The 12,042-nt window shown below is 37.5% G+C and overlaps 1 protein-coding gene across 26 annotated transcripts in view; it reads right to left on the bottom strand.

The window, feature by feature from the left end:
• SIPA1L1 (signal induced proliferation associated 1 like 1) overlaps positions 1–12,042 on the bottom strand; it is a 205,577-nt gene that overhangs the window by 18,563 nt on the left and 174,972 nt on the right. For 24 of the 26 annotated variants that reach the window (XM_080595949.1, XM_080595945.1, XM_080595927.1 and 21 more), the window contains 3 exons: positions 7,306–7,430; positions 4,441–4,559; positions 1,564–2,003 (listed from right to left, as the gene is read on the bottom strand). The exons of the other annotated variants lie outside the window; for them this stretch is intronic. In XM_080595949.1, the coding sequence (XP_080452075.1) occupies positions 1,564–2,003; positions 4,441–4,559; positions 7,306–7,430 (684 nt within the window). The remainder of the gene's footprint in view (positions 1–1,563; positions 2,004–4,440; positions 4,560–7,305; positions 7,431–12,042) is intronic. 26 annotated transcript variants of the gene reach the window in all.

The following is a 12,042-nucleotide window of genomic DNA, read 5'->3' as shown; positions in this document are numbered from 1 at the left end:
TTTTCTATTTTTTTTTTACCTGCTTCTGAAAAAACACTTTCAAATGGAAATGCCTCTTATAACTTTACTGTTATCAGCATTTTGTATAAAAATCTCACATGCAATGCTGCTGCAAGTTATGTTCAGAGAAATACCGCAAGGCACTTGGCAAATTCTAACAAACGTCAAGCAGAAATGCATATAAACATGCATGTCTTAAAATAAACGGTATAACACTGCAGATAACCACCACGTAGATTTCTACCTCCAAAAAAAGGGGTAAATGCTAAGGTTGCCTAAATTCTAAGTAAATCCCTGTACACAGTGTTTTCTATAGATTTGTTCAAGCCCTTCATACATATACAGCCACTGGAAACACCAGTCTCGAAGACTAGGATGGAATTTACACGAACTGAATACAAGCTTTAGTGCCAAAAATGGTCACCCATAAAGAGGCAGAAGATCAGACTGGGACCACCATTAATAGATTTCGTCAGCATTACCATGACAAATTACATGGAGACAGTTCATTGCACTACAGTCTCTATGACAACCTCTGTTTGCAGCTACGATACCAGGAACTGTTAAAGTGTCTGATAAACATCTACCCTTGCCTAAATGTAGCTTTGCTCAAAATGAATAGCAAAAGATGCTTCAGGCTTCCAGCCTACAGGTATTTTAGCTGTACACTCAAAAAGATGTGCCTTAAGAATAAAAATGCAATAGTCAGGCTCCACAAGACCAACAAATTTTGATGATCACACAGCTTCCTGAAAAAGCTGTTTTTTCTTTTTGTTAGTATGACTGAGTATTTTTCTAAAAGCACACTGAATACTTCTTCAATAATGAGTTAGGAAAATGTTCTAAAATATTTTATGCCTCTAGCAGCTCCACTGAACTTGCAAAGTGGGTATCTTCCATCTGAGGTGTTCAAGCACTTTATGTGCATACTTGATATTTCTAGTTTTACAAACTGCAAAACTGAGGGAAAGAGGGAACGTGACTGTAATGTGTCATACCCACAGCTTGCAGCAGAATGAGTTTAAAAGATATATGCCAGCACTCCCAAGCAACTTTCTCTCAGTCCTGATCATAACTACAAGAAGACTTTTAAACAAAAAGACTTGTGGGAAAAAAAAAAAGTAAAAGACATCTGAAACATGTACTTGCAAGACTAAAAAATAAACCCATATTAAACTGTGCATTACTAAAAGGGAGTGATCTCCTTTCTAATTTGTATATAAAATATGTAAGATATTCATCTACGTATATGTATATAAATTTGCAAGATACTCCTTATAAACCCATCAGGCATGTGTCTGTCTTGTTTAATAGCAACAGTATGGAATATGTTGTCAAATACATTCCTTAGCGCTGTATGCACCAGCAAATGCAAAGACTAAAGTTGGTCTGAATTTATAAGCATTCTGCATAGTAAAATCTCTCAAAACACTGATCAATAGCCCGCTCACCAGTCAAACAGAAGCCTCAACTTAACATCCACTTCTCACTTTTCGTAGGCTAGAGAGTGAGAATGGGAAAATGAGTGTGGAAGGTGTCAATCTCATAAGAGGTGAAAGTTACCTTGTATGCGAGACGGCATCACTAAGACTATAAGCACTGTTCTCCCTTGTTAGAGGATTGGAGGCTGGTTGACTCTTGCTGTGAATATCCAGACTCAGCGAAGACTCGGCCTTTCGGTCTATGTGGCTCTCTTTTTCTAATGTCCTGTCTGCAATGGAGACCACTTCACTGGAACTGTGCCACAGTGGTGTCACTTTCTCCTTTGTTAGCCCTGTCCGGGGAGATGTTGCTGCTCCCAGAGAGGCAGTGCTGCCATGGCTAGGTCCGTAGGAAGTGGTATCTATGCCACTATCAGCAGAAGTCCCTTGAAGGTAGTTGTAGCTGTTCAGCTCTGATTCAGTGCGCTCTCCACTGTCATACCATTTCTCATCACTGTGAGCACTGGAGGCATTGCTGGAGAGAGTATTGCTGCTGGAATGGCTGGAGTAGTGGCTGTCAGACTACAGAAGAAACAACAATCCAAAAAAAAAAACATACTTGCAGGTTTATTTCAGTTTTACGGCAATAGAAAAGGAGGAGGAAAGGGTTATTGAAGTCCCCACTGCACAGTAGGAACTCTTCTACCTTCAAGTATTGGACAGGTATGTTCAGGAACCTAACTCAACAAATTTCATTCCAACACAATGTGTGCGCTCTGTTCTTAGTGCACATAAGCAGCTTTCACAAGGATGTGGAAGCCATGCCTTAACAACGCAGGGAAAAACAGAGATGTTGTCCCAAAATACTTTAAATTGTTTCCTTTCAGATACAATTTACTCAGCCTGGACGAATGACACTGGCTGAGCTGTGTAGACTTTGACCTGTTTCATAGCTACTGTAATTGAAATATTCCAATTTTAAGAGTCTGGTGTTTCAGAAAATGATACATAACCGATCCACAGAAAGTGCATGTTTCAACAATGCAATTGCCTATCAAAAGGCTAAGGTAGGAAAAAACAACAGCTGCTCCTCCTAACCCTTGGCATATTTCCTCCTCAATAGTACTGTCCTTTGCAAATAGTCACCAAAATGCCATTTAACTATTCTGAAATTGTTTTTCCAAATGGCAGAATTGCAAGAAAAGAAGCTTTCAAGCAATGCTTTGAAATTGTCCCATCAGGGCATGGCAGAGACTGGTTGGTTTCTGGGTTCTGCCCCTGGTTACAGCCAGCTGTTTGGAAGACACAGAATGCCTTCAACTCTGCAGTGGGCATCCATTACATAAAGAATTTCTTGCCGTACACTCATCGCTGCTTAGTAACTCATCTTTGAAGTATTTGTATTCCTCTCAATTTCTTAATTTTAGTTTCCATCTAAAGAATACATCTAAATTCTGATCATCTATGTAACTGGAACTGAAAAAAAATGGGTTTTCATTATGCAACGGACTTGTTTGGCAGGGAGATGGCCTACAAATATGAGAAGGGACAGAAAGGACATTTAGAACCACCTTCCCTATTTGCCTACCCAGAGTTTTACTGGACAGACATGGGCAGATCAAATGTCAAAGATGAAATACTGTTTCTGCTCTCACTGGAGAAGAGGGAAAATAGAGAATGGACTGATATTCAGAGCAAGAAATCTCAGCATCCACGTTTCTTATTATACTAAAATAAGAACTGACAAAAAAAGCAGGAGGAATATTAAGTTGATATGGACTCCTAGTTATCTCCAGTTAAATTTACTGCTTTTCATTAGGAACCGTAGCACTGTCCCTCATCCATTTGTCTACATAAGAAAGATTTACAACAACAAAGACTAAAGGAGAAGAATGTAGGCATTAGTAATTCCACTGTTGCATTGTGCACACAAGCTAATGAGGTGCATATTACATCATTATATGGTCAAATGCATCACATGGAAAACAGGTCAATCTAAATATAAAAACTAGTTTGTGCTCCTAAGAATATGAAGACAGGTGTTTTGTTTGTTTTAAAATAATGAAGGCGTGTTGTTCTGAATGAATAACCTAAAAGAAACACTGCAAATTGTATTCAGAGAAGAATGCTGGTAAGCAAGAGCAAATAACAGGAACCAACGAAAGACTTTCTCACACCTAAATAAATGCAACTGGTTCTTTTAGCATGATCATGCAACACAGGTCCATATTTTAGCTGATTGTACAGATAAATTTTAAGAAGTGGTCCAGCATACTGGACAACAGTTTAAAGGATATTTTCCTTTTCTTTTGATGTAGTGACAAATGATTTTCAAGACATTTCTAATTTATGAACGTTATTGCAGTTAATCTCTCTGTATATAAATCAAGAAGTGACAGTCTCCAAAACAGAGTACATACCTAACTGTGTGGAGACAGAAGGGCAGAATTTACCATTCAGAAATTAAAACAAATAAAATAAGAAAGACACTTAAGCTGTATTCCAGTGGACCTTTCAAAAGTACTCTTCTAATAGTGTGCAAGTTAGGTTATGGAAAGGAATTAACAGCTACAGTAGACGAGGAAAGTGGAGAAAATAACAAAACAAAAGCAAGACCACTTTTCTGTTTCAAAGAAACAGCCTTCAGAGTCTTGCCTTGCACAATGTATTAGTCAACTTCAACTCTCACGTGAGCCCTAGAAATAGCTTTGTAAACTCCCACAAATCCTCTCCTTATCACAAGATAACAAACAAGAAAGTGCTGATCATCTCTCAGTAAAACTTTATTAACTAACAAATATTTTAGCAGACCTTCCTTAGCTTCTGTAAGGTTCAGGAAGTAATAGATCTGCTCTACTGCCTCCTCCTTAGTTTAATAAGGAACAAGGCTTGACTATTTTTTCCCCTTTTTGTCTGTCTTTAACTGACACACTAAACAATTTTGAACAACACTTTTGGTATCAAGAGCTTTTGAAGCAAGAGCAATATATTAAATAATTCCTTTTTTAGGATAACTTACATGACCCTGCTTATTTGGAGACAAGTGAACCACAGGATCCTGTCTCATCAGTCTTCCACTGGGGCTTTCTCTGAAGGATGGCAGTACTTTTGATACTGCTGGAAGGTGACATGTTGGTTCTGCAATACAGCATACAGTGATGTACTGAAGAGAGCATGCAGCACAACAAACTAAAAAAATGTGCAACTCATTTTACACTGCAACTTTTCCCACTACTACCAGTAGCCAAAAGCTTTGAATATTTAACAAGAAATTCATTCCAAATGAAAAAAAATACATTGAAACAAAACACAGGTGAGTAAGTGAGGGCCCATTCCTGCCTGGCGTAAATCAGAAAGAATTCACGAAAAATTTGCAGCCACCGTCCTGGCTTTAACAGAACAACCTGAGCAGTGCCATGCTCCCATTGTCCAATAGCACTGCATCAGAACATGAACGCAGAGGAATATTCATTTTCACAGTGTGTTGACATTGTACGTCTATATGTATATTGCCTGTGGACAAGAGATTAAAAAGCCTCTGAAGATCTGCATTTCCTTATATTGTATTCTACGCAAGGCAGGACAATAACAAAAGTCTACAGTGATGGCTTAAATGCACATTTTTCTCCAGTACCACTACTACACGTATTTCCTGTCAAAGTTAAGGTGAGCTAAATAAGTGTTTTCTAATTGCAGAAATAACATAATCTGTCGAAATCACAACATTCCTGTAAAAACTAAGGACTGTAAATGGGGAAACTGCATAGATGTACAAAAGAAAGGAATGTTTTTTAAATTGAACCAGGTAAAAGTGGACTGATTTAATTACTCATCTTACATGGACAGTTTTTTTTTTTTTCCTAAGAGATAACTATGGAGCGTCTAGAGGATGTTCAGGCAACCCTTCAGGGACATAACTGCTTTTTCAGAGTCCAAGGCCAGTTTTTTAAAGGAATCTTTCTTAGCTGAAACTTTTTACATAGATCTTCTCTCCTGTGCTTATGCAGTATTTTGCATTTCTAGAAACACTACTTTTAAATATAGTATGTGCTTATGAACATCACGTACTTCACAACAGCCATTGTAATTAGCAGTTCTTTAAAGCTTTCCTCAATACAGCTATGGTTTGTTCATCTCCATCTGCAGCATAACTGGCTTATTTTATTTTATTTTTTATTTTTAAATAACTTGATTCTCCCTGGCAAGTGGTAACAAGTGGTTCTGGTGCACAAAGAACAAAGCTTTTCTGTAGCTAAGAGTGGGCAGGAAGGTGTGAGTGTGAATACACTGCACCTAATGCCTTATTTACCTTGATACAGCTTATCCCAAGTGGAAATGTGCTTATTTGGCACAGAACCCAACTTTCACCTAGATTCACCAGACTGGCAATAAAGTCTCCAGTCAGAGATGCAGCTTCCAACTGGCACTCTATGAATGCAGGACAATACACAAGAGATAAAATACAGGGATTATATGTCAGTACACATTTTTCAGCCTCTGCCAAATGCCGGAGGTATTATCTACCACACATTTTTTCCTGTACTTTTTGGCCTTTATTTATTTTGCTAATATGGTGACTCCTGACATTTTAGAACAGAACTCGCTGGCAGCTCTGCTTAGTGCCAGCATCAACACACAACCGTTGGTCTGCAAAAGTAATGCTGAGGAAAGGATCGGTTTTACATGTGTCGTTACCATCACAACAGTATCAAAACATGTGTGATTAAAAATCATTCTGTCAAAATGAGAACTGCAGATCAGTATAATCACAGCTTTTTAGCAAGAAGTATGGGGGGGGAGTTGTGAGGGAGGGACTGACAGATGGTTTCAATAATAAGGCACAGCTCTCTGAGGTTGTGAAGGTATGTGAACAAAGTACATCTCCAGAACTTGACGACCGCATTTCCCTCACAAAACTCCTGCTAAATTCACTGAACTTTATTCTGTTTTCAACACTAGTCAATTTATATAGAACAAGCAAAGAGCTACGATGCGGCAAAATGATCTGTATATATGCAACGATGGAAAAAGTATGGAATTGTTTAATCTATGATAACAAAGTAAGAAAAAAACAATCTATCAATTTTGACCATGCTCATCATGTTGGATCAACGCTGTTTGCAGATAGTACAACAATTCCATTGGTGTCAATCTCAGTGGTATCCACGCAAATCAAGCCATAGCTGTAGGGAAAAGGTCTATGTGCAGAAACTCCAAATGAAGGCTTAACAATGCAAATCCTCAGTACCCAGCTGTTTTATGTAGTTAATATGTTCCTTCAGCTGACAGCTTAATTGCCAAGTGCAATGAAAATGTATACACTGGTGGAAGGCGATTACCAAGCTATAGATTTACTTCACTATTTAAACTTTAATTGCATTTTTTACCCATTTTGTACGTGGTATTTTTATAGCTTCAATGATCAAACAATCAATTTGCATTTATATAGCACCATTTGAAAGGGAGCATCACAAGTACTCTACACAAACTAAGCAAAAAATAAACTAAGTTAAGTCACTTGGGAGAGCAGGTGAGGTCAAACAAGTCCTCAACAGCAAGGCAAATTATAAAATGTGTCCACCCAACTGATTCTAAAAGGACAGTGTTTCAGGGTAAAAGTATTAAGGTAGATTTAGCCCCATTGTCAAATGCAAAACTGAAATGAGTCCTTCCTCAGGTGATATTCATAGGTCTCAAGGACACAGACTGCCGAAGCTAATATATGTTCAAGATCTAATTATTCATCCTGATGAACAAGGTTAACTTTCAAAGACACTGAAAAATACAGTGCTTAAGAGGGTTCTCCCTCTGCACAGAGACAAGTATTGCCAAAGTCACCTTGTGGTTAGCACCACTTGCTCGTTGTAAAGAATTAATTACCTACCCATCTGGTCAGCGATACTATCCTCACTTCTTTGCCAGCTGGGTGTGGATTTGCCGCTACCACCCGTATCTGATTGCGTGTTCTGCCTGTCAATGGAAGCAGGGGATCTACGGCTAATTCCAAACCTGTTGTAACACCCCAAAAAACAAAGCAGATAGTGATTTTAAATATGAATAAAGGGGAAAGAGCACTTTTAAGAAGCCAGTGTAAAGCAATAGGGCAGAGTAATGCGTAGTATGATTGATGTTCCATTTCATTTTTGTGGCAGCTCTCAGGACACATTTAGGACCTTTAATGCATAAGATGTACAGTACACGTTAATTTATTAATCATTTTTGAACAAGAAAATCTGTTACAATACATACAATTCAAACACAGACCCAAACCATCCAGGAATAACATTACGGGCTTTCATTTACACAGACATTTATAAGGAAAGGTGACCACACAGTTAAATAGTTACAGAAACCACAATGAGTAGAACATGAAAGTTTGGATAAAAGTCACATAGGAGAATGAGGTGTGTTTATTGGGAGCAGATTTTAAGGATGAATCCTTTTAGCTGGGAAAGTGCTACCTTGGATCTAGTCTAAGTGAGTATCTGAAGGTTCATTTTGGAATCCCACAGATCTCAGCCACTTTCCCGGGTTTTAAGTGAAAGACTACTAGGTCACACTTTAGTGACGCACACATACATGCAAACAACACAGATTTATTTGGGGCAATATTACACTGCCAAATATTTTAATTAAGATTTTATGAAGTTGACTATTTTTTAAGGACCCCAAAAACCTGAGAGGTACGAGTTCTGTAAACAATGTAGTTTCAATCATAAAATAACTTGAGTTGATTAGTGAGAACTAAATACAGTAGTAGGAAATCAGGGAGGCATCAATTATACCTACTGCTGTAGAAGAAAGCACATGGAGCAAAAGAAAACTGGGTTCAATGGACTTTGTAAATCCTGTTAGATTAGTCAGATGGATTTTGGAAAACTCAATAAAAGGTAAAAGTAAACTTAAGCAGAACAATCTAAATTCAAAGGAGAGACCAAAATATACATGCATTATATGCCAAAGTCCGTAAGAATTAAAACTATAATTTTGTATTACACATAAATCACACGTAAGTACAGATCGGTTCAGAATTACCAGGCCAATCATTAAGAATTCTTCAAGAATAATGTTTGTTTGTTTTTAAAATCAGACATACCCTGAAGGAAAAAAAAAATCCAAAACTTCTCGAAAGAATTCCAACCAGCTGATATATTCTCTATATATCAAGGAGTTTCTCTAGCTCTCAGTGCCTAATATAACAAGAGAAAATAAAATAGCTCAAACGATGCTTTCTACTCACACTACTAGCTACAGACTGCTCACGACCTCTAATGTGCAGCTTAGATCTGTCACACCATCAAAACTAGCTTAATGTGGTGACCCTATTTGAATGTTCTTTTACTTACTAATTCAGGTGAACCCACCAAAGACAGTATGACTCAGAACAACAAAATCACACTCCCACCTTTAAAGACAAGCCTCCAGAATCTGTGTACACCTCCAGCACAGCTCCAGAATGTCAAAATTTGAACTTGGGTCTTCCAAACATGACCCTACTTCCTTTTTTCATCTCTCCCTGGCATAACTAACATATGATCTGATGAATAAAAAGGTCAAGAAAATCTGGATACACCTGCCCTCTGAATAAAAACACCTTAAATTGAGATTGCATTATGTGGGTAAGGCTTTTCCTTTTCCATCCACTGACTGTAACTAGAAGTTCACTTAATCAAATTCCTAAATTAAACATGCTAAATTCAATACTGATTCAATAAATGCACAAAAGGACAACACACTATTTTAGAAGCTGACATTCTTTAAACACTGATCTGAGATAATTTCCAAACTTTTTAGATTTGAGAAGTATTTTGGGAAGAATATATTTTCATGATAAAATAATGAGAAATTGGTAAACAGAAGAAAAAGCCAAAAATCCAGGAAGTCTTAGTTCGACCAAGCTGGGATGCATCCATATTTTACTTTCTATATATTTATATTGTCCTCTTACCTAAAGCCCGTATGTTCATATCTATGAAAACAGTTCATTTATTCTCGCATTCTATGGTGTGCATATTTTTCAGGTTAGAGATAAACAAAAATACTGTGTTGCTAATCTTATTTCATTAAAACCACTGCTTTACTGATTGAAATGGGAAGAAATATCTTTTTTTTTTTTAACATGAAGTGGGCTATTTAAAAATGGGAATAGTAGGCGCAGGTGGTGCTATATTCCATGCTGTTTAAATTTATGGCCCATCAGAGTACGTAGGTAGGAATCCAAAAACTAAGTAGAAGTCAATCTGGATTAAAAGAACAGGCAAAGGATTAAAAGAACAGGAATATTGCTTAAATATATGTATTTTTAAATATATGATCTTAAGAAGAAACGCATTATTTCAGTATTTTCTTCATACCTTACTACCATTTATTACATATATGTACCTTCAGGTAATCTCGGGATGAGTATACGAAATACACATACATACATCAAAACCAATTTGGATACTCTTGAAAGCAATGAAGCGTGGCCTATACCCAAGTCAGATTATGGACCAATAACCTAGAAGAGGCAGCAATTACTGCTTTTACTGATATCTGGTAAAGGTTGGACTCACACCCATGTTTCCAGTCATTAAGTTTCACAAACTGTTCAAACTGGTCATACCATGCAGCAAGAAAGAAACGTACACGTAAGTGATGCAGTTGAGATCTGCGCTGGGAGGTCTCAGGGACTGGCATACCCAGAGCATGCCGGAGCCCCACCTCAGGAAGATTACCTTCAGGCCACGGCACCTCTTCGGACAGGTACCTACTCCACACTCTCAGCAATCGAATGCTACTATCTCTCCCCTACTTTAACAACATATGAGTTAATCTCTGCCACCTCTACATGGTGTACCAGACACCTCTATAAAGCTGCCCAGAATCTTGCCTCTCAGATGAATCTCAACAAAAGATGCCCAAGGAACTGTAATGAACACTACTTTGCTTACTGAGGCAATGGAATGTTTCTCACTTAATGACATTTTTTGCACTTTCTCTTTAGCCTGGTAGATAATGTTTGGGAAGGCCTGGGTAAATTATAACCCATGTGTGCAAGGACAGTATGAGATACAAAGTGCTTTTCCTTTAAGAATAGAATTTAACAGTCACATCATTGGAGTTCGATAAGGATTTAGCTGTGGTTTTTTCATGTTGTTGTTTGTTTTTTTAGGTATCTGATAAGTAAAAGCAAAGTTCATGTATTAATTACTTCCTTCATTATTCCATTAAAATATTGTTTGCTGGATTGAATAAATTTCAGAAACAAACAGAAGTGTATGAAAGGTTTCTAGGACACATCTTTGCTGAACTTGCCAAATTCTCAAAGAATGCTGCAGTGAAAATATGTGTATAACCAACCTGAAAGATAGAAAAGGACTGGGGAAGGGTGGTGGTGTGCTATGAGGCCAATTCAAAACAAAAACCCCATGTGTGAAAACTCCTTCCTACTCAAGCAGTTATGGTTGCAATGGTCTATGGACATATGGCAGCATCACTTTTTTTTTTAGAGCAAATGACGTAGTTGGAAAAGAGCAGACAAATATTGGGAGCACAAGCTGCTCTTCAGAATTCTAGACAACACAAGAGCTGCTGGCATGAATGAGACAGAAGTATACAGTGTATAAAGAAGTTAAAGTGTTCTTTCCAGCTGCAGAGCTCTAGACATGCTTCCATTTAGTTTCTGTACAATGAAGTTTAATGGATTTAGAGCAAGTCTCCTAGCATCAGTAGGACTTTAGTACAAACTCAAATAATGGCCTGGACAGTGATAGTCTCACAAATCAAGGCTTTCATGAAGGTGTGCAACAGAGAAGAGATGGCTTCCTCTGAAAACCTCAAACTGAGCTACAAGGAGAATACAGGGAGACAAATCTTCAGTCACCTGGAGCAAGAAGCAGCACTTGTTTAAACACATGCTCAGGACAGCATTCTTTGTACCTAAACAGGCAAAAGACTGTGGCTTGTGCTTAAAAAAGTGGCTTGTGCTAAGCAGTTCTTGACAATGATATTTATTCTTACTAATGATCTATTTTTTTCTATAATAGAGAGAAAGACATTCTACTTTATATAAGACTCAAAATAGAATGAATTACACACAATGACAAGCAACGTATTCAAGACTTCACAGGAAAGCTTTGCAATATGAACAGTTTTGCTCTCTGTTCTCTACAGGAAGTAATTTGGGATGTGGTAGATAGCTCTTACTGCCAATTATTTTTTTCCCTACTTAGAGACGCTTGACTTATTGCTCCATTCAGTGTTCTCCGAAAATGATACAAATTTAATTTCTTCCTCTACAAGCTGCCCCTTACGTTGACATTGGATCATTTCAGAGTTTGAAGATTTCTGGAAAGTTGGATTACATAGCCTTAAAACAGAGTGACTATGAACACTTGGAAAAAAAAATACTAGTTGTGGATTATTTAGCACATATATTTGAAGTCTTCGCTGCAGTCACCACTATTTTGCTTCCACTATTAGTATAGACTGCAAAGCCCTAAACCTATTAGTTTTAGAATCTAAACCTGTGAAATGGAACAATTTGCAACATTAAACCAATACTGTTAATTTAGAATTAATTTACTGTTAATTTATTTTTTTTTAATACATAAAGGCTCCTTTATGAGCTCTCAGCCTC

This window comes from Anser brachyrhynchus (assembly GCF_964034855.1).
Source record: "Anser brachyrhynchus genome assembly, chromosome: 5".
Taxonomy (NCBI): Eukaryota; Metazoa; Chordata; class Aves; order Anseriformes; family Anatidae; genus Anser; species Anser brachyrhynchus.
Note: the sequence above shows the minus strand (reverse complement) of the source record. Positions and strands in the feature narration are given on the sequence as shown.